The sequence below is a fragment of the Drosophila ananassae genome, assembly GCF_017639315.1.
Source record: "Drosophila ananassae strain 14024-0371.13 chromosome 4 unlocalized genomic scaffold, ASM1763931v2 tig00000054, whole genome shotgun sequence".
NCBI lineage: Eukaryota > Metazoa > Arthropoda > Insecta > Diptera > Drosophilidae > Drosophila > Drosophila ananassae.
Window position 1 is genome coordinate 193,206 of NW_025319037.1, and position 20,546 is coordinate 213,751.

At 37.1% G+C, this 20,546-nt stretch overlaps 3 protein-coding genes across 3 annotated transcripts; all 3 read right to left on the reverse strand.

Moving 5' to 3' along the window:
• Positions 1–14,365: 14,365 nt before the first annotated feature.
• LOC26515495 lies at positions 14,366–16,094 on the reverse strand. Its single transcript, XM_014904096.3, has 2 exons — positions 14,745–16,094; positions 14,366–14,643 (listed from the first exon to the last, which is right to left on the reverse strand). Exons 1-2 carry the CDS (start codon positions 15,865–15,867, stop codon positions 14,516–14,518), a joined length of 1,251 nt encoding a protein of 416 aa, XP_014759582.2. The 5' UTR covers positions 15,868–16,094; the 3' UTR covers positions 14,366–14,515.
• Positions 16,095–16,446: 352 nt separating this feature from the next.
• On the reverse strand, positions 16,447–18,175 carry LOC26515330. The gene is made up of 2 exons (XM_014904095.3): positions 16,826–18,175; positions 16,447–16,724 (listed from the first exon to the last, which is right to left on the reverse strand). Exons 1-2 carry the CDS (start codon positions 17,946–17,948, stop codon positions 16,597–16,599), a joined length of 1,251 nt encoding a protein of 416 aa, XP_014759581.2. The 5' UTR covers positions 17,949–18,175; the 3' UTR covers positions 16,447–16,596.
• Positions 18,176–18,527: 352 nt separating this feature from the next.
• Positions 18,528–20,221, reverse strand: LOC26513950. Its single transcript, XM_014904092.3, has 2 exons — positions 18,907–20,221; positions 18,528–18,805 (listed from the first exon to the last, which is right to left on the reverse strand). The coding sequence occupies exons 1-2, from the start codon at positions 19,697–19,699 to the stop codon at positions 18,678–18,680; spliced, it is 921 nt and encodes a 306-aa protein (XP_014759578.1). The 5' UTR covers positions 19,700–20,221; the 3' UTR covers positions 18,528–18,677.
• Positions 20,222–20,546: the final 325 nt, after the last annotated feature.

Here is a 20,546-nt window from a genome sequence, read left to right on the forward strand (position 1 = left end):
CCGCGGAAATTTTCTCACTTTGATTAATTACAATTTACGATGCCGAGGAGAAAACGGCCTGACTTAGGTCGTCGTAGTCAATTAAATGTGCGAAGAGCTACCTCACGTGCTAACCGCACTGACAGATCAAGAAAATATGTCAGAATTGCGTTCTTTAGTGAGTGACAATGTAGAAGATGGGCTTAGAATGCAACGATTTCGTGCACATCAAACACATCGACAGCAAGCTAGACAATTCCATTGAATTGAGCGAATCCGTAGACGCAGTACTCCTGTGATTCTTGAACGAGCTGCATTCCACTATGATCCGGCAATTGATTATTGTGCCGACCAATCAGTAAAAATTGGGGAAATGAAAACAATTTGTAAATATTTTAAGGCGTTACAGTACACTGGTGAATCTACTGAATTATGTTGCGCTGAAGGCAAAGTAAAATTGCCACAATTGGTCCCACCACCAGATCCTTTACGCTCTTTAGTTTCTGGGATTGGAAATGATTCGAAGCACTTCTTGACCAACATTCAGAAATATAACAACTGTTTCCAGAAGACATCATTTGGTGCTACACATATTATACAAGACAATTTCATGCCCACTTTTAAGGTAATATATAAAAATATTCAAGTTTGTATTAAAATATATATATAGGAAATAAATAATGGCAAAATTTTGATAAATCACAGATACAAGGACAATTTTATCACTTACTGGGAACTCAGTTACCACTACCTGATGAAGATCATCAATTTTTACAAATTTATTTTATAGGCAATTCAGATGCGGAAATTAATAATCGTTGTGCTCACAATCGAACAGTGAAGAGAACCATTGTCCAACAATTACAATTGTTTCTTCATCAGAATAACAATTTAGTAAGCATGATCAAAATAGCATTGGATCGGATGCCATCTGATAGCCATATTACTGGAAGACTGGCTGTGAAAAGACTGATGAATAACGTCATTGAGGCGACAATCATAAAAAGAAAATACAAAGGAGAGGATGTCTTGATCCCGCGGATACCGATGATTCCGACGGACATACCATTCGATTTTAAACGCTTACAATTTCCTGTACGTCTGGTTTTTGCGATGAACATAAATAAATCGCAAGGACAATCGTTAGAAGTTTGTGGAATCAACTTTGAGTTTCCCTGTTTCGCGCATGGACAATTATATGTCGCGTGTTCGCGCGTCGGAAAACCGTCTTCTTTGTTTATTTACGCACCGCAAAACAAAATAAAAAATATAGTTTATGAGAAAGCTTTAAATTAATTAACAGACTGAATTTTAACAGTGTGTGTCTGTGAATATCAAATTTAAATCTTATAAATCTTATAAATATTTCAGGAAAACTCTGTTTTGTAAGTAAGCAACATGATGTATCGAAAATAAAAATAAAACTTCATGTTTTATTCAATAAATGAAGTTGAATAAAATAAGAGTGTACTCTTTAATTTTTGGGATTGAAAATGATTAAATTATAGCTCCGCGAAACTTAATTTTACACCTAATCTTCAGTTCTTACTGTATCAGATAATTTTTTTAAGTTTGAAAAATTTTAAATTTTGTCACAAAAGAAGATTCTGAACGCAACAAAAAAAAAAAACAACAGCTGGCAGTACGAAGTCTGCCGGGTCAGCTAGTAGTATATATAATATAAAAAAAAATTTGTGTAAAAGCGTGCGGAACCATTTCCGCTCGTTTAGAAGTATAACCCGTAAAGCTATGCGAAAAAATAGGTAGGATAAATGTAAAAGAAACAAAAAAAAACATATAAGAAAGAATAGATGTGAAGTAATTCGATAAGTAAATTCAGTGAGGAAATAGGTGATAATTATAACTATAATTATAATTTTACAAAAACAAAAATAGCTTAAGTCAGTGGATTCCACTGCTAACGTAATAAATAAAGTTGAGCCAAATAACATTAATTTGGAATTTGTAAATATTATGCTATTAATTCATAATGTGTGCCAATTGCTTTTATAAATTATCATAGCTTGCAAATAACTGTTAACCGATTCGAGCGGTCTCAAAATAAGTGTTTGTCACTGAGACTTTGAGCAAAAAGTCTGAGAGCAACCGATTGAGTTGCTCGTATACAAATTGTGCTCGCGCTCAGTCAAAGCACACTTTTTTCTGTTTTCGTTTGGTCTGCTCATTCTAGGACCGTTTGCTTGCGTTCGACGATTCAAAAAGTCTTTTGTGCATGTATGTGTGTATGTGAAGTTTAGTGGGCTCAACTTGTCAATTTGCTTTGTAAATCTCTCGTGTAAACCGTGATTCATCAAATTTATTGAAAATGGGACGAGAATTTAATAAAAAAGTGCATCAATTTCATCAATATTTAACAAAATGGACAGCAAAGTTGTCCAAAGTTTAGTTGTTAAGCTTAACTCAAAATAAATTAAAAGGAAAATATTCATTTTTTAATTAAAATAATCAATATATTTATTTGAAATTGGAAAATTCACGTTTAAAATTTTAATAAGTTTTTTCGTCAAATTTCATGTACCATGTGCCACTGTGCAGCGAAACGAAAACAAATTATTGAAAAGACTTTTTGCGCTGACTTTTTCAGTCAATCGGTCTTTTACTGAGTCTCTCTGTGCGAGTGTCACTCAAATCTCTCATTGAGCGATGTTCGGTAGATGAGAGTTTCATGATTTGCTCATTGTAATTCGTTCAACAGAAAACCGAAACAAAAAAAAACAAAGCCTGCTGCTCAGAGAGGGACCGAAACGGCATGCTTTGTTTCGGTTGCTCTCGCAAACAGAGCGTAAGCAAAAAAACGGTTAACAGTTATTTGCAAGCTATGTAAATTATACAAACTTCACAATAAATGTTTGAAAAAAAGATATATGAGCCAAGCAAACGACTTGGACAAAATTTAAAAAAAAACAAGAAAGGAAAGCTAACTTTGGTCGGAGCCAAAGTTGACCCTTGCAGTTAAGGTTTCTCCATTTCCGATCGTTCAGTTATATGTCGTCTATAGGATATAGTCGACCGATCCTTATGAAATTTGGCAGGTCGAATTATATTAGAATATATATAGATATATAATAAATATCCCAAAATAGAATCTGTACCAAGTCCCATCTTTCTAACTTAAAAACACCAAAGTTATCCAATTCCGATCCTTATAAAATTTTGTACACAAGATATTTTGATCAAATATAACATGTGTGGAAAGTCCCAACCCTCTAACTTAAAAAACACCAAAGTTATGGCGATAGCTTTAAAACTAGAGACTAGTTTGCGTAGAAACCGACAGACAGACGGACATGCTTATATCGACTCAGGAGGTGATATATATACTTTATAGGGTCGGAGATGTCTCCTTCACTGCATTGCACACTTTTGACCAAAATTATAGTACCCTATGCAAGGGTATAAAAAGAGAACAAAGCACACAAACAACAAATATTAATGATGCAAAATATTATGAAATATTATAAAACAAGAAAGGAAAACTAACTTCGGGCGTAGCCGAAGTTGATATACCCTTGCAGTTGAGTCGCGGTCCGCTAGGTGGCGCCACGCATCTTATATTATTAGATATATAGCGGATCGTATATAGTCTGCCGATCCTTATGAAATTTTGTACATAAGATATTTTGGTCAAATATAACATGTGTGGAACCCAACCCTCTAACTTAAAAAACACCAAAGTTATGGCATTTCCGATCAATCAGTTATATGGCAGCTATAGGATATAGTCGACCGATCCCGGCCGTTCCGACTTATATACTACCTGCAAGGAAAAAAACGATGTGTGCAAAGTTTTAACTCGATAGCTCCAAAACTGAGAGACTATTTTGCGTAGAAACCGACAGACAGACAGACAGACAGACAGACGGACAGACAAACAGACGGACATGCTCATATCGACTCAGGAGTTGATCCTGATCAAGAATATATATACTTTATAGGGTCGGAGATGTCTCCTTCACTGCGTTGCACACTTTTGACCAAAATTATAATACCCTCTGCAAGGGTGTAAAAAAGTAACGACAATGAAATAAAATAAAGAAAATTTAAAACAAAATATATATATATATACTAGCTGTCCCGGCAGACTTCGTACTGCCAGCTGTTGTTTTTTTTTGTTGCGTTCAGAATCTTCTTTTGTGACAAAATTTAAAATTTTTCAAACTTAAAAAAATTATCTGATACAGTAAGAACTGAAGATAGCTAAAATTAAGTTTCGCGGAGCTATCATTTTAATCATTTTCAATCCCAAAAATTAAAGAGTACCCTCTTATTTTATTCAACTTCATTTATTGAATAAAACCATGAAGTTTTATTATTATTTTCGATACATCATGTTGCTTACTTACAAAACTCTGTCTCTGTCTCTGTCTCTGTCTCTGTCTCTGTCTCTGTCTCTGTCTCTGTCTCTGTCTCTGTCTCTGTCTCTGTCTCTGTCTCTGTTGAATAAAACCATGAAGTTTTATTATTATTTTCGATACATCATGTTGCTTACTTACAAAACTCTGTCTCTGTCTCTGTCTCTGTCTCTGTCTCTGTCTCTGTCTCTGTCTCTGTCTCTGTCTCTGTCTCTGTCTCTGTCTCTGTCTCTGTCTCTGTCTCTGTCTCTGTCTCTGTCTCTGTCTCTGTCTCTGTCTCTGTCTCTGTCTCTGTCTCTGTCTCTGTCTCTGTCTCTGTCTCTGTCTCTGTCTCTGTCTCTGTCTCTGTCTCTGTCTCTGTCTCTGTCTCTGTCTCTGTCTCTGTCTCTGTGCAACACCTTCAACACCATGAATGATGCCATATCCAAATTCGTAAACAGTTGCACATAAGCAACTGGACAACCTAATACTGTCCTTTATTTTAAAAATAATTCACAGCATGGTGGAAACCGCGGACGTGGAAATTTCAGAGGAAACTCAAGAGGCCGTGGCAAGTCGAATCGAGGCCACAATAACAATAACACAAATAATAATGTGAGAGTTGCCCAGAATAATTCGGAAAACTCTCGCCCTTCAGATGTTCAGCAGTAGGCAGTTATGCGGTTCATACAATCAATCTTAGCTTAAATATATTTTTTGTCTTTTATAATGTAAAGACAATAAAAAACTTGTATTTTTAATAGATACTGGTGCAGACATATCTCTGTTAAAGGAAAATTCGGATATCTTTCATGATATCCAAATCAATAAGAAAATCAATATCCATGGCATAGGCCAAGATATAATACAATCGAACGGACTAATTTCAATAGAGATACAGACAGGTAAATACATAATTCCACGCGATTTTCACTTAGTAAATTTGCACTTCGCAATACCTTGTGATTAAATAATAGGCATTGATTTCATTAAGAAAATCAATTGCCAATTAGATTTCAAACCAAATGAAGATTGGCTCATAATGAGACCAAAAAATGTTAATTTCCCAATTTATGTTCCAATAACATACAGTTCTGGTAATAATTCCATTGTTCTACCAGCAAGATCCCAAGTTGTCCGAAAGATTCATCTATCATCAGATGAAGAAAGTATATTAATACCTAATCAGGAAATTCAACATGGCATTTATGTTGCGAACACGGTCGCATCAACCAAAAATGCATTCTCTCCAACTACGACGTAGTTCACAAAAATCCAAAAAATAGAGAAAAAAAGGTTTTATCACAATTAGCTAAAAATTTCCCACCACAATTCAAAAACGAACTGCCTAATTTACGCCCCCAGTTTTGTGACGTGTTCGGACTTGAAACCGTATCAATCACTACCAACAATTTCTACAAGCAAAAGCTAAGATTGAAGGATGATGAACCAGTTCACATAAATAATTATAGAAGTCCACATAGTCAGAAAGATGAAATTAATATACAGGTACAAAAATTAATAGACAATAAAATAGTAGCACCGTCTGTATCAGCCTATAACAGCCCACTGTAATTAGTTCCGAAGAAACCACTTCCTGGATCTGATAAGAAAAATGGCGATTAGTAATTGATTACCGTCAAATTAACAAAAAACTGTTGTCGGATAAATTCCCGCTACCTAGAATTGATGATATTTTGGATCAACTAGGAAGAGCGAAACATTGCTCATGTCTGGACTTAATGTTTGGCTTTCATCAAATTGAACTTGAAAAAGGTTCAAGGGATGTAATGTCATTTTCAACGAGTAATGGCTCGTATCGTTTCACACGATGACCTTTCGGTTTAAAAATAGCGCCTAATTCATTTCAGAGGATGATGACTATTGCACTCTCTGGATTAGAACCTTCACAAGAATTCCTTTATATGGATGACTTAATAGTTATAGGTTGTTCCGAAAAACATATGCTTAAAAACTTAACTGATGTTTTTGAGAAATGTACGGATTTCAACCTTAAGTTACATCCTGAAAAATGCTCATTTTTCATGAAGTCACCTTTCTGGGACATAAATGCACTGATAAAGGAATCTTGCCAGACGACAAAAAATACGACGTCATTAAGAATTACCCAGTCCCTCATAATGTGGACAGCGCTAGAAGATTTGTTGCATTTTGCAATTACTAAAGACGTTTTATCAAAAATTGTGCCGATTATGCTGGTCACATAACAAGATTATGTAAAATAGATGTTAAATTCGAATGGACAACTGATTGCCAGAATGCCTTCGAACATCCCAAATCGGCACTAGTAAATCTGAATTTATTACAATACCCAGATTTCAGCAAAGAATTTTGCATAATAACGGATGCAAGTAAGCAAGCGTGTGGAGCGGTTTTAACTCAAAACAAAAATGGACTCCAACTTCCTGTTGCTTATGCATCAAGATCGTTTATTAAGCGTGAAAGTAATAAAAGTACAACAGAACAAGAATTGACAGCAATTCATTGGGCAATAACTTATTTCAGACCATATGGTTAAGGTGAAGTCACTGTCAAGACTGATCATAGACCCTTAAGTTACCTGTTCTCAATGAATAATCCCAACTCAAAGCTAACGCGCATGCGACTTGAGCTGGAAGAATATAATTTCATTTTGGAATATCTGAAGGGAAAAGACAACTATGTAGCTGATGCGTTATCAAGAATAACCATCAAAGACCTACAAAATATAACTAGAATTTCAATAAAGTCACTACAAGATATCAGAATAGATAGAAAATCCGCGCGGGAAATAAAGAAAAAGAATTGCCTACGAAATCTTTAGATTCAGCTTCTAGGCCCAACGTATATGAAGTCATAAACAATGACGAAGTACGTAAAGTAGTGACATTGCATGTAAAAGATATGTTATGTTTATTTAAACATGGCAGAAAAATTACTGCAAGATTCGATGTTAGCGATTTATATACCAATGGAACTTTAGACTTAGGTAAATTTTCCAAAGGTATGAACTGCAAGCCGGTATAAATAAAATCAGCCAACTCATGGTGGCACCGTGGGAAAATATCTTTGAATATACTTCAATAGATAATTTAAATTTATGGGCAATAAAATATTGTAAACATTAAGAGTAGCGCTACTGAACCCGGTGACCATAATAAATAATCAAAAAGATAAAGAAGCTATTCTGAAGCTATTCTAAAGAAGCTAATTTCCATGACGGTCCTATACAAGGAGGTCATACTGATATTTCAAAAACTTTAGTGAAAATGAAAAGATATTATTTTTGGAAAAATATGACTCGTGAGAGCACAGAATACATACGAAAATGTCAGAAATGGCAGAAAGCTAAAGTAACTAAACATAGTAAGACCCCATTAACAATAACAGACACACCTAAAAATGTTTTCGACAGAGTGATAGTGGGCACTATTGGTCCGCTACCCAAATCAGAAAATGGTAACGAGTATGCAGTCATGTATATGTGACCTAACTAAGTATTTAGTTGCCATACCTGTACCAAACAAGAAAGCTAATACTGTCGCTAAAGCAATATTTGAATCTTTTCTTCTGTAGTACGGTCCAATGAAGACGTTCACTACGGACAGAACAGAACACAAGAATTCAATTATAGACAATTTGTAAATAGTATTTAAAGTATTTAAATATTAAAAATATTACGTCTAAAGCACACCACCACCAGACAGTTGGAACAATAGATAGAAGTCATAGAACTTTTAATGAATATGTCGGAGAGGAGGTAATTCAGTCTCTCGTTAGACTTTAGACTTTAAGGTGTGACCATAGGTCGTGCTGGTATGATGGGGACTCAGTTTGCGAACTAAGGCCGTGTGTGGCTTCGTTGTGTTGCTAGATCTGTTAGATCTCTCCTTTTTCATCTCTTCTTCGTACTGAATTTAGCGTGTTGAGTTAACTTCTAATCTATTGACCAATGATGAGCAACAAAGGCAACGAGGACTCGCTGCATCAGCCAGAACATGGCATGGAACACCACCAGGGGATCGAACAATCGAATAATGAGAGCCCGGGAGGAGAAGGCTTAACTTATTCGACATCAGAAGTGGGATTCGGCCCTAACCAAACTTCTTCTAAAGACGTATTTGTGCTGTTAAAACAACAAAAGCGGAACTTTCTGGAACTGGTTAAGAGGCTACAGATGCCGGCGAGTGAGTTGCAACCGACTAGCGAGATTTGCCTGCCGAAATATAATCCGGACGTTGTTGTTGTGGATTCCACGCAGTGGTACGCTACGGTCGACATCATCTTACGAGAAAAACCATTAAGTGACAACGCTCTTACCAGAGACCAGCTCTAACCAGAGACGAAGCGAGCTAAAACTGCGGAAATCAAATGTTAACTGTGTGGAAAACTAGGCCACAAAAAGCAAGACTGTAGATCCGGATCCCAGGATTCGACAACTGGAAAGGAGTGGCGGTCAGCGCAGCCCCGTCATGGAAGGACAAACGTAACGTGCTACAGATGTCAGGAGCCGGGACACATAGCCACTAATTGTCAAAAAAAAGTGCAGAACGCTGGATTGGGAGTCAGAACAGAAGAAAGAGTGGAGCTATGCGCTTTAGTGGAGCCTCAATCGAGTATGCTGGTCAATGGTGAGAGATTTCCAATTACATTTGATTCGGGAGCTGAGTGCTCATTAATTTAGGAAAGCATTTCAAATAAGTTAGTTGGTAAGAGAATTCTTAGCGTTATTTCTTTAAAGGGGATAGGTAATGCCAATACCTACAGTACCTCACAAGTTGAATCAAACATCATGATTGATGGTAATACCTGGTTGTTTTGTTTCATATAGTACCAAACGAATGTATGAAAAATCATATTGTAATCGGCAGAGAAATATTAGCTGAAGGGTTTTCAGTAGAAGTCTCCTATGATAATTTTAAAATTGTTCAATCTAAAGTTGTAAACATTTGTGAAACCGTTCAACCTACTAATTTTGATAATATTGAGACGGAAATGGCCGAAAATGAAAAATTAATTTTAACATCATTGCTAAAGCAACATTCTCTATCTTTTATCGAAGGCACTCCACAAACACGTGTGAATACTGGGGAAATGCATATTCGTTTGATTGAATCGACTAAGACTTTGCAAAGGCGACCATACAGGTTTAGTCCAAGTGAACGGGAGTTAGTACGTGATAAAAATAAAGAATTGATCGAATATAAAATTATCAGTCCTAGTAACTCACCATTTGCGAGTCCTGCATTATTAGTAAAGAAGAAAAACGGCTCAGCAAGACTTTGCGTTGATTATAGAGAATTTAATAAGAATACCGTAGCTGATAAGTTTCCAATACCGTTAATATCAGATCAAATAGCTAGACTTAGGGGAGCTACAGCCAGCATTTACTAACACGCTTAAATTTTAACATTCCTAGTAGAAGGACCAGAAACTTTCGTCCTCTACTCCTTAGCCATTGTAGTTCGACATATGCCCAACACGATCCGTTCAGGATATTATGTTCGGACTACAGTGGTCTCTACCACATCTTGTCACTTTGCTCTACTAACAATCTTAAATCGCTTATATTAACCGCCTTATCTGTGCAACACTCTTCCTCGTAATATCTTTCTCCTAATCCTCGCTTATCTATCCCGGATCTATTCCCGCGATTCGAGCCGTACGTTACGCGGCAGCGTCCCTCGGTCGGTTGGACGGGAGGTGGGCTGTACGTATGCAGTGGGAACCGCGCAAAAAAAAAAAAAAAAAAAAACGCACCTTCAGTGTTCCAGAGAGCTGTATTAAAGGCACTAGGCAGTCTTGCTCATTCGTTTGTAATTGTTTATATGACTGACATATTAATTGTTTCAGAAACGAAGGAAGAAGCGTATGAACGTTTGAAACTTGTATTAATGAAGGCAGGATTCTCTTTTAACATTTCAAATTGCTTTTTCTTGAGAACTTCAGTGCGCTACCTGGGCTATAAGATACAGGGGATAAGATAGCGGGGCTATAAGATACATAAGATAGCGGGGAGATACGTCCAAATTATAACAAAATTAAATCACTAGTGGCGTTGCCTCCACCAAAGTCAGTTGCTTCTTTAAGACAGTTCATTGGGCTAGCGTCTTAATTTCGTCAATTCATTCCGTGGTTTTCTGAACTGATGAAGCCATTATATTTTCTCACATCTGAAAAGATTAGATTTGATTTTCAAACACAACATGAACAAATTCGCAGTAAAATCATAAGTGTGTTAACAAATAAGCCTGTTTTGATTATTTTTGATCCTCAATTTCCCATAGAACTGCATACCGATGCCAGCTCTATCGGGTATGGTGCCATCCTTTTGCAACTACCACCTGCGAGCAACTAGCCCCTGCGAGTCCAGATATACATCATACAAATAAAGTGGAGTTGTCACCTAGGATTTATCGTTGGTGGGAGTTCCTACAAACATTTGAATTCGAAATTGAATACACGGAAGGTAAACGTATGGCGAACGTTGACTTTTTATCTAGGAACCCGGTGTGTCTAAAAAATAAGTCAGTACCAATTAAAATAGAAGAAAAACGAATTGACTTAACAGAAATATCGGAGAAATGGATACTGGTGGAACAACAAAAGGATACAGAAATATCAGAAATCTTAACTAAGATGAAGAATGACGTTTTACCATTAGCATTAGTTGCCACTTATGAAATTAGATCAAATGTTTTGTATAGAACGATTCAAAGAAATTCAAGAACTTGTTGTTTACCTGTAGTTCCTCGTACTTTTCGCTGGTCAGTTATAAATCAGGTGCATGAGTCTATCATGCATTTAGGTTGAGAGAAAACACTTGATAAAGTGTACGATCATTACTGGTTTTCAGATATGGCAAAATATGTTCGAAGATTCATGGAGAACTGCATTACATGCAGAGTGTCTAAGGAAAACCTCAAATGGAGTGTCAGGAAAACCTCAAATGGAATTGCACCCAATTTTAAAAATAAGCATTCCTTGGCACACTGTCCACATAGATAAATCGGGAAAATTGACCGATCTTAAGGATTATATTATTTTACAAATCGACGCTTTTACAAAATTTTATCTATATCACACCTTTTCCTTGGATGCTTACATCTAATTGGAACGGGCGCAAATCAAGCCAACGGTCAAGTTGAAAGGGTCATGAGTACACTGAAGAATCTTTTGATGGCTGTTGAGACAAGCTGTAGATCGTGGCAGGACGCACTAGGGGATGTACAGTTAGCTCTTAAGCACTAAGTAACGAAACTAGACCCTTTTTGGTGGTCGAGGTATTGGACGGAGACCGATACGTTTTAAAGTCTACACAGAACAATAGGCGTTACAAGTACCCACACGAAAGTTTGCGAAAGCTACCGGAAGTGCAAATTCCAGAAGAGCTTGATGTAAATTACAAAGAACAATATCAGTTGGAAAAGTCTTTTGAAAAAGAGAGTGTTCGTGAAGCCATGTGATCGGCGATGGACGAGAGTTGCTTTAGAAATGTGTTTAATAAATTCGTGGTCGAAAGATGTGTTTGATGAATTCGTGAAGACAAGTGTTGGGCAATGGGCGAGTAATGAGATTAATAAATTTGTGAAACCGTGTTCTTGGGCGATGGACAATTTAATTTGTTTGAAAATGTATTGCGTGTGCGAAAGTGGGGCTTCGACTGATTGAATGTGTGTGGCAAAATGATAATCCCATCAACTGCGTTCTGTAAGAAAAATACAAAACGCTTGTATCAAAGTTCCATCGAAGGTCCCAATGATTTTAAAGTAATAAACAGGCGGAGTTTAGTTTATTCCTCTTTATTATATTTGTGTCAGGAGCAGCTGTTGTTGCCGCTCCGAGCTCATAGGAGTTTCTGATTTTACAAATTTACTTAGGAGTTAAAGGAGGTCTAAGTCTCGTAGCTGCGCTGCCCAAAGCGGCAGCAGAGAGACGGTTATGTATTCTTAAGTATATATATATGCGGACATATGCACTTTTCGGCGTACAGCAAAGGCACAGCGGGCGATTCATATTTCGATGCACTTAGGTTTATGACCGAGACCTTGAATAACATAAACACTGCGACAAAGTGTTACAGTGTGTACCCTTTACGTCCTCTTGGTACTGTGGGTGGTCGATATATATATCGCTCGGTTCCCACTGCATACGTTCAGCCCACCTCCCGCCCAACCGACCGAGGGGCGCCTGCCGCATAACGTACGGCTCGAATCGCGGGAATAAATTCGAGTTAGTATAATGAGTATAGTATATAAGTTTAAATAGAAGGATTATAAAGAAAACGAGGAAGAATTAGTATGTTCTTGTAGGTAATTTAAAATGGAGGTTTTCAAATTTGACAGGGAAGAAAGAGAAATAATATTATATAGACCACTAGCTGTCCCGGCAGACTTCGTACTGACAGCTGTTGTTTTTTTTTTGTTGCGTTCAGAATCTTCTTTTGTGACAAAATTTAAAATTTTTCAAACTTAAAAAAATTATCTGATACAGTAAGAACTGAAGATAGCTATCTTAAGCTTAAGCTATAGCTAGAAATTAAGTTTCGCGGAGCTATCATTTTAATCATTTTCAATCCCAAAAATTAAAGAGTACCCGCTTATTTTATTCAACTTCATTTATTGAATAAAACCATGAAGTTTTATTATTATTTTCGATACATCATGTTGCTTACTTACAAAACAGAGTTTTCCTGAAAGACTGGCTATTTATAAGATTTAAAATTGATATTTACAGACACACACTGTTAAAATACATTCTGTCTAATCATCACTAATTTACCTCTGTCTCTGTCTCTCTGTCTCTCTGACTCTCTGTCTCTCTGTCTCTCTGTCTCTCTGTCTCTCTGTCTCTCTGTCTCTCTGTCTCTGTCTCTGTCTCTGCCTCTGTCTCTCTGTCTCTCTGTCTCTCTGTCTCTCTGTCTCTCTGTCTCTGTCTCTGCCTCTGTCTCTGTCTCTGTCTCTCTGTCTCTCTGTCTCTTTGTCTCTCTGTCTCTCTGACTCTCTGACTCTCTGACTCTCTGTCTCTCTGTCTCTCTGTCTCTCTGTCTCTCTGTCTCTCTGTCTCTCTGTCTCTCTGTCTCTCTGACTCTCTGTCTCTCTGTCTCTCTTTCTCTCTGTCTCCATAGCACCAATTACCACTTTTGAATGAGCATAATATTCAATATCGGGCTCATACTGGAATGCTAGACGCAGGAATGAATCAGATATAAATGCTCGATGTACCTGTTGTCGTTGTTGGTTATTTGTTCTTCGCCTATTGACTGTGAAACGGCGTGATTGTCGTTGTTCTAATCTTCTGACTTCATTGCGTTCATCTCGTGTATCTTCTGGCTCTTCTTGATGCAATCGCGTCATTCTGACACGTGCATCAGTATTTTGTAGCTGGATTGTTTCTTCTGTTCTTTCGGATCTGCTATTTTGCAACTTTCGAGCTCTGCTTGTACTGCGGCTCATATCAACCCCTTTGCGTTTTCTTGGCATTGCTTGTCATTGTAATTAATCAAAGTGAGAAAATTTCCCGCTCATAAAGTGTCACTATCACAATACACTTGTTGCTGGCTTAAGACAAATGAATTTGAAAAATAATTTCCACAATACACGTGATTGATTTGATGGTTTTAAATTAAAATTTTTCCAATATTTTTCACAATTTTTCAATGAACACAATATCGGTTTGTCACATAAAATTAACTGAGCAGAGAACAATGAGAAGCTGTCAAACAATGAATCACGTCTCGGCGCCTACTATTATTGTAGCCTCCATTTTATTTAGAAAACGTTTGTATGGGAAATAGAAAAATGCGGTTTGAGGATTTTCCCGGCAATTATTCGGGATGAAAAATAGATGTTGGCCGATTCTCATAGATACCGGATAAGCACAAAAAATTTCATCAAAATCGGTCAAGCCGTTTCGGAGGAGTACGGTAACGAAAACTGTGACACGAGAATTTTATATATTAAACTAGCTTACCCGGCAGACTTCGCACTGCCAGCTGTTGTTTTTTTTGTTGCGTTCAGAATCTTCTTTTGTGACAAAATTTAAAATTTTTCAAACTTAAAAAAATTATCTGATACAGTAAGAACGACAGTAACACTATTAAACAATATCAATCTCTTAATGCTATAGCTAGAACAATATTTTTTGTTAGTCCATCCTTAGCTAACACAAACAAACTGGATGGTTTACCCACTCGAGAGCACGCCTTGACAAAGCTCACGACATCGTAAAATGACGTTGTCCAGGCCAAGTCTAATCATTAATCGGTACGCATAATAATCCTTTGAGCTAACGTTCTTGTTTGTTTCAGCTCCTGTAAAATTTGTTCATAAAAAATAAGTTAAATTTATTACGTTCAATAATTTAATTGTTTTGTTAAATGATTAATGATCAAATTAATAATCAATGAAGTACCTGATACGGTATCTCGTTGTTTTATGTTTATGCAATATCCGTCTTGTCCCTTCCAGAATATTAGCGGATATTGGAGAGCGTCATATGAACGATGTGTGTCAGAAATGAACTGAAGATTATTATTTCTTCTACGAATCACAATTTCTCGTGCAGCTGTACAATCGCCAACCATGATTCCAGCAACATCATCAACAACGGGTGCATTGAATCTACGAATATGCTCTCCAGCTGGTGTTTTATCAGGATTAATGACGATAGCGTGATTATCGCTTTGTAATTGGTGCATATGTGATTTGAATATTTTCAACAACTCGTTGTGCTCGTTCAAAAGAGCATCTAGCTCGCTGACGATGCGCCTGGCATAAAGTGAATCAAGGTTATTATAATTACAACGTGCATTCACGCGATTGGCAAGTGCGCTTCCGGAATCCTCGCCGCCCATAAAGTAAATTTTTAAGAATTTATGTGGTTCGTTTGGCATTGGCAGCAGTGAGCCCATTTTATGATAAACTTGGCCTCTGATTTTGAATGTAGAATTGAATTGTTGACCATTTTCATTAGTATTTCGAACTATTTCTGTTGCTCCGAACGATGTCATTTGAAAGCATGAATTGAATCTTAGAATTGACTTCAGGAACACGTTAGAATCTGGATCCGTGCCGTTAAGTAAGCCGTTCAATGGTTCAGGTGGTGTTTCAATTTCAGGTAGTTGCACTTTTCCTGACGCGCAACACATCCCAGCTGGCTCATTTTTGAATTTCAGAGCATGACAATGCGGACATTCCTTGTCCATAGCACCAATTACCACTTTTGAATGAGCATAATATTCAATATCGGGCTCATACTGGAATGCTAGACGCAGGAATGAATCAGATATAAATGCTCGATGTACCTGTTGTCGTTGTTGGTTATTTGTTCTTCGTCTATTGACTGTGAAACGGCGTGATTGTCGTTGTTCTAATCTTCTGACTTCATTGCGTTCATCTCGTGTATCTTCTGGCTCTTCTTGATGCAATCGCGTCATTCTGACACGTGCATCAGTATTTTGTAGCTGGATTTGTTCTTCTGTTCTTTCGGATCTACTATTTTGCAACCTTCGAGCTCTGCTTGTACTGCGGCTCATATCAACCCCTTTGCGTTTTCATGGCATTGCTTGTTTTTGTAATTAATCAAAGTGAGAAAATTTCCCGCTCATAAAGTGTCACTATCACAATACACTTGTTGCTGGCTTAAGACAAATGAATTTGAAAAATAATTTCCACAATACACGTGATTGATTTGATGGTTTTAAATTAAAATTTTTCCAATATTTTTCACAATTTTTCAATGAACACAATATCGGTTTGTCACATAAAATTAACTGAGCAGAGAACAATGAGAAGCTGTCAAACAATGAATCACGTCTCGGCGCCTACTATTATTGTAGCCTCCATTTTATTTAGAAAACGCTTGTATGGGAAATAGAAAAATGCGGTTTGAGGATTTTCCCGGCAATTATTCGGGATGAAAAATAGATGTTGGCCGATTCTCATAGATACCGGATAAGCACAAAAAATTTCATCAAAATCGGTCAAGCCGTTTCGGAGGAGTACGGTAACGAAAACTGTGACACGAGAATTTTATATATTAAACTAGCTTACCCGGCAGACTTCGCACTGCCAGCTGTTGTTTTTTTTGTTGCGTTCAGAATCTTCTTTTGTGACAAAATTTAAAATTTTTCAAACTTAAAAAAATTATCTGATACAGTAAGAACGACAGTAACACTATTAAACAATATCAATCTCTTAATGCTATAGCTAGAACAATATTTTTTGTTAGTCCATCCTTAGCTAACACAAACAAACTGGATGGTTTACCCACTCGAGAGCATGCCTTGACAAAGCTCACGACATCGTAAAATGACGTTGTCCAGGCCACGTCTAATCATTAATCGGTACGCATAATAATCCTTTGAGCTAACGTTCTTGTTTGTTTCAGCTCCTGTAAAATTTGTTCATAAAAAATAAGTTAAATTTATTACGTTCAATAATTTAATTGTTTAGTTAAATGATTAATGATCAAATTAATAATCAATGAAGTACCTGATACGGTATCTCGTTGTTTTATGTTTATGCAATATCCGTCTTGTCCCTTCCAGAATATTAGCGGATATTGGAGAGCGTCATATGAACGATGTGTGTCAGAAATGAACTGAAGATTATTATTTCTTCTACGAATCACAATTTCTCGTGCAGCTGTACAATCGCCAACCATGATTCCAGCAACATCATCAACAACGGGTGCATTGAATCTACGAATATGCTCTCCAGCTGGTGTTTTATCAGGATTAATGACGATAGCGTGATTATCGCTTTGTAATTGGTGCATATGTGATTTGAATATTTTCAACAACTCGTTGTGCTCGTTCAAAAGAGCATCTAGCTCGCTGACGATGCGCCTGGCATAAAGTGAATCAAGGTTATTATAATTACAACGTGCATTCACGCGATTGGCAAGTGCGCTTCCGGAATCCTCGCCGCCCATAAAGTAAATTTGTAAGAATTTATGTGGTTCGTTTGGCATTGGCAGCAGTGAGCCCATTTTATGATAAACTTGGCCTCTGATTTTGAATGTAGAATTGAATTGTTGACCATTTTCATTAGTATTTCGAACTATTTCTGTTGCTCCGAACGATGTCATTTGAAAGCATGAATTGAATCTTAGAATTGACTTCAGGAACACGTTAGAATCTGGATCCGTGCCGTTAAGTAAGCCGTTCAATGGTTCAGGTGGTGTTTCAATTTCAGGTAGTTGCACTTTTCCTGACGCGCAACACATCCCAGCTGGCTCATTTTTGAATTTCAGAGCATGACAATGCGGACATTCCTTGTCCATAGCACCAATTACCACTTTTGAATGAGCATAATATTCAATATCGGGCTCATACTGGAATGCTAGACGCAGGAATGAATCAGATATAAATGCTCGATGTACCTGTTGTCGTTGTTGGTTATTTGTTCTTCGTCTATTGACTGTGAAACGGCGTGATTGTCGTTGTTCTAATCTTCTGACTTCATTGCGTTCATCTCGTGTATCTTCTGGCTCTTCTTGATGCAATCGCGTCATTCTGACACGTGCATCAGTATTTTGTAGCTGGATTTGTTCTTCTGTTCTTTCGGATCTGCTATTTTGCAACCTTCGAGCTCTGCTTGTACTGCGGCTCATATCAACCCCTTTGCGTTTTCATGGCATTGCTTGTTTTTGTAATTAATCAAAGTGAGAAAATTTCCCGCTCATAAAGTGTCACTATCACAATACACTTGTTGCTGGCTTAAGACAAATGAATTTGAAAAATAATTTCCACAATACACGTGATTGATTTGATGGTTTTAAATTAAAATTTTTCCAATATTTTTCACAATTTTTCAATGAACACAATATCGGTTTGTCACATAAAATTAACTGAGCAGAGAACAATGAGAAGCTGTCAAACAATGAATCACGTCTCGGCGCCTACTATTATTGTAGCCTCCATTTTATTTAGAAAACGTTTGTATGGGAAATAGAAAAATGCGGTTTGAGGATTTTCCCGGCAATTATTCGGGATGAAAAATAGATGTTGGCCGATTCTCATAGATACCGGATAAGCACAAAAAATTTCATCAAAATCGGTCAAGCCGTTTCGGAGGAGTACGGTAACGAAAACTGTGACACGAGAATTTTATATATTAAACTAGCTTACCCGGCAGACTTCGCACTGCCAGCTGTTGTTTTTTTTGTTGCGTTCAGAATCTTCTTTTGTGACAAAATTTAAAATTTTTCAAACTTAAAAAAATTATCTGATACAGTAAGAACGACAGTAACACTATTAAACAATATCAATCTCTTAATGCTATAGCTAGAACAATATTTTTTGTTAGTCCATCCTTAGCTAACACAAACAAACTGGATGGTTTACCCACTCGAGAGCATGCCTTGACAAAGCTCACGACATCGTAAAATGACGTTGTCCAGGCCACGTCTAATCATTAATCGGTACGCATAATAATCCTTTGAGCTAACGTTCTTGTTTGTTTCAGCTCCTGTAAAATTTGTTCATAAAAAATAAGTTAAATTTATTACGTTCAATAATTTAATTGTTTTGTTAAATGATTAATGATCAAATTAATAATCAATGAAGTACCTGATACGGTATCTCGTTGTTTTATGTTTATGCAATATCCGTCTTGTCCCTTCCAGAATATTAGCGGATATTGGAGAGCGTCATATGAACGATGTGTGTCAGAAATGAACTGAAGATTATTATTTCTTCTACGAATCACAATTTCTCGTGCAGCTGTACAATCGCCAACCATGATTCTAGCAACATCATCAACAACGGGTGCATTGAATCTACGAATATGCTCTCCAGCTGGTGTTTTATCAGGATTAATGACGATAGCGTGATTATCGCTTTGTAATTGGTGCATATGTGATTTGAATATTTTCAACAACTCGTTGTGCTCGTTCAAAAGAGCATCTAGCTCGCTGACGATGCGCCTGGCATAAAGTGAATCAAGGTTATTATAATTACAACGTGCATTCACGCGATTGGCAAGTGCGCTTCCGGAATCCTCGCCGCCCATAAAGTAAATTTGTAAGAATTTATGTGGTTCGTTTGGCATTGGCAGCAGTGAGCCCATTTTATGATAAACTTGGCCTCTGATTTTGAATGTAGAATTGAATTGTTGACCATTTTCATTAGTATTTCGAACTATTTCTGTTGCTCCGAACGATGTCATTTGAAAGCATGAATTGAATCTTAGAATTGACTTCAGGAACACGTTAGAATCTGGATCCGTGCCGTTAAGTAAGCCGTTCAATGGTTCAGGTGGTGTTTCAATTTCAGGTAGTTGCACTTTTCCTGACGCGCAACACATCCCAGCTGGCTCATTTTTGAATTTCAGAGCATGACAATGCGGACATTCCTTGTCCATAGCACCAATTACCACTTTTGAATGAGCATAATATTCAATATCGGGCTCATACTGGAATGCTAGACGCAGGAATGAATCAGATATAAATGCTCGATGTACCTGTTGTCGTTGTTGGTTATTTGTTCTTCGCCTATTGACTGTGAAACGTGTTCTAATCTTCTGACTTCATTGCGTTCATCTCGTGTATCTTCTGGCTCTTCTTGATGCAATCGCGTCATTCTGACACGTGCATCAGTATTTTGTAGCTGGATTTGTTCTTCTGTTCTTTCGGATCTGCTATTTTGCAACCTTCGAGCTCTGCTTGTACTGCGGCTCATATCAACCCCTTTGCGTTTTCATGGCATTGCTTGTCATTGTAATTAATCAAAGTGAGAAAATTTCCCGCTCATAAAGTGTCACTATCACAATACACTTGTTGCTGGCTGAAGACAAATGAATTTAAAAAATAATTTCCACAATACACGTGATTGATTTGATGGTTTTAAATTAAAATTTTTCCAATATTTTTCACAATTTTTCAAAGAACACAATATCGGTTTGTCACATAAAATTAACTGAGCAGAAAACAATGAGAAGCTGTCAAACAATGAATCACGTACCGGCGCCTACTATTATTGTAGTTTATTTAGAAAACGTTTGTATGGGAAATGGAAAAATGCGGTTTGAGGATTTTCCCGGCAATTATTCGGGATGAAAAATAGATGTTGGCCGATTCTCATAGATACCGGATAAGCACAAAAAATTTCATCAAAATCGGTCAAGCCGTTTCGGAGGAGTACGGTAACGAAAACTGTGACACGAGAATTTTATATTAGATTGTAGTTCGAACATAAAATCCTAAGGAGAT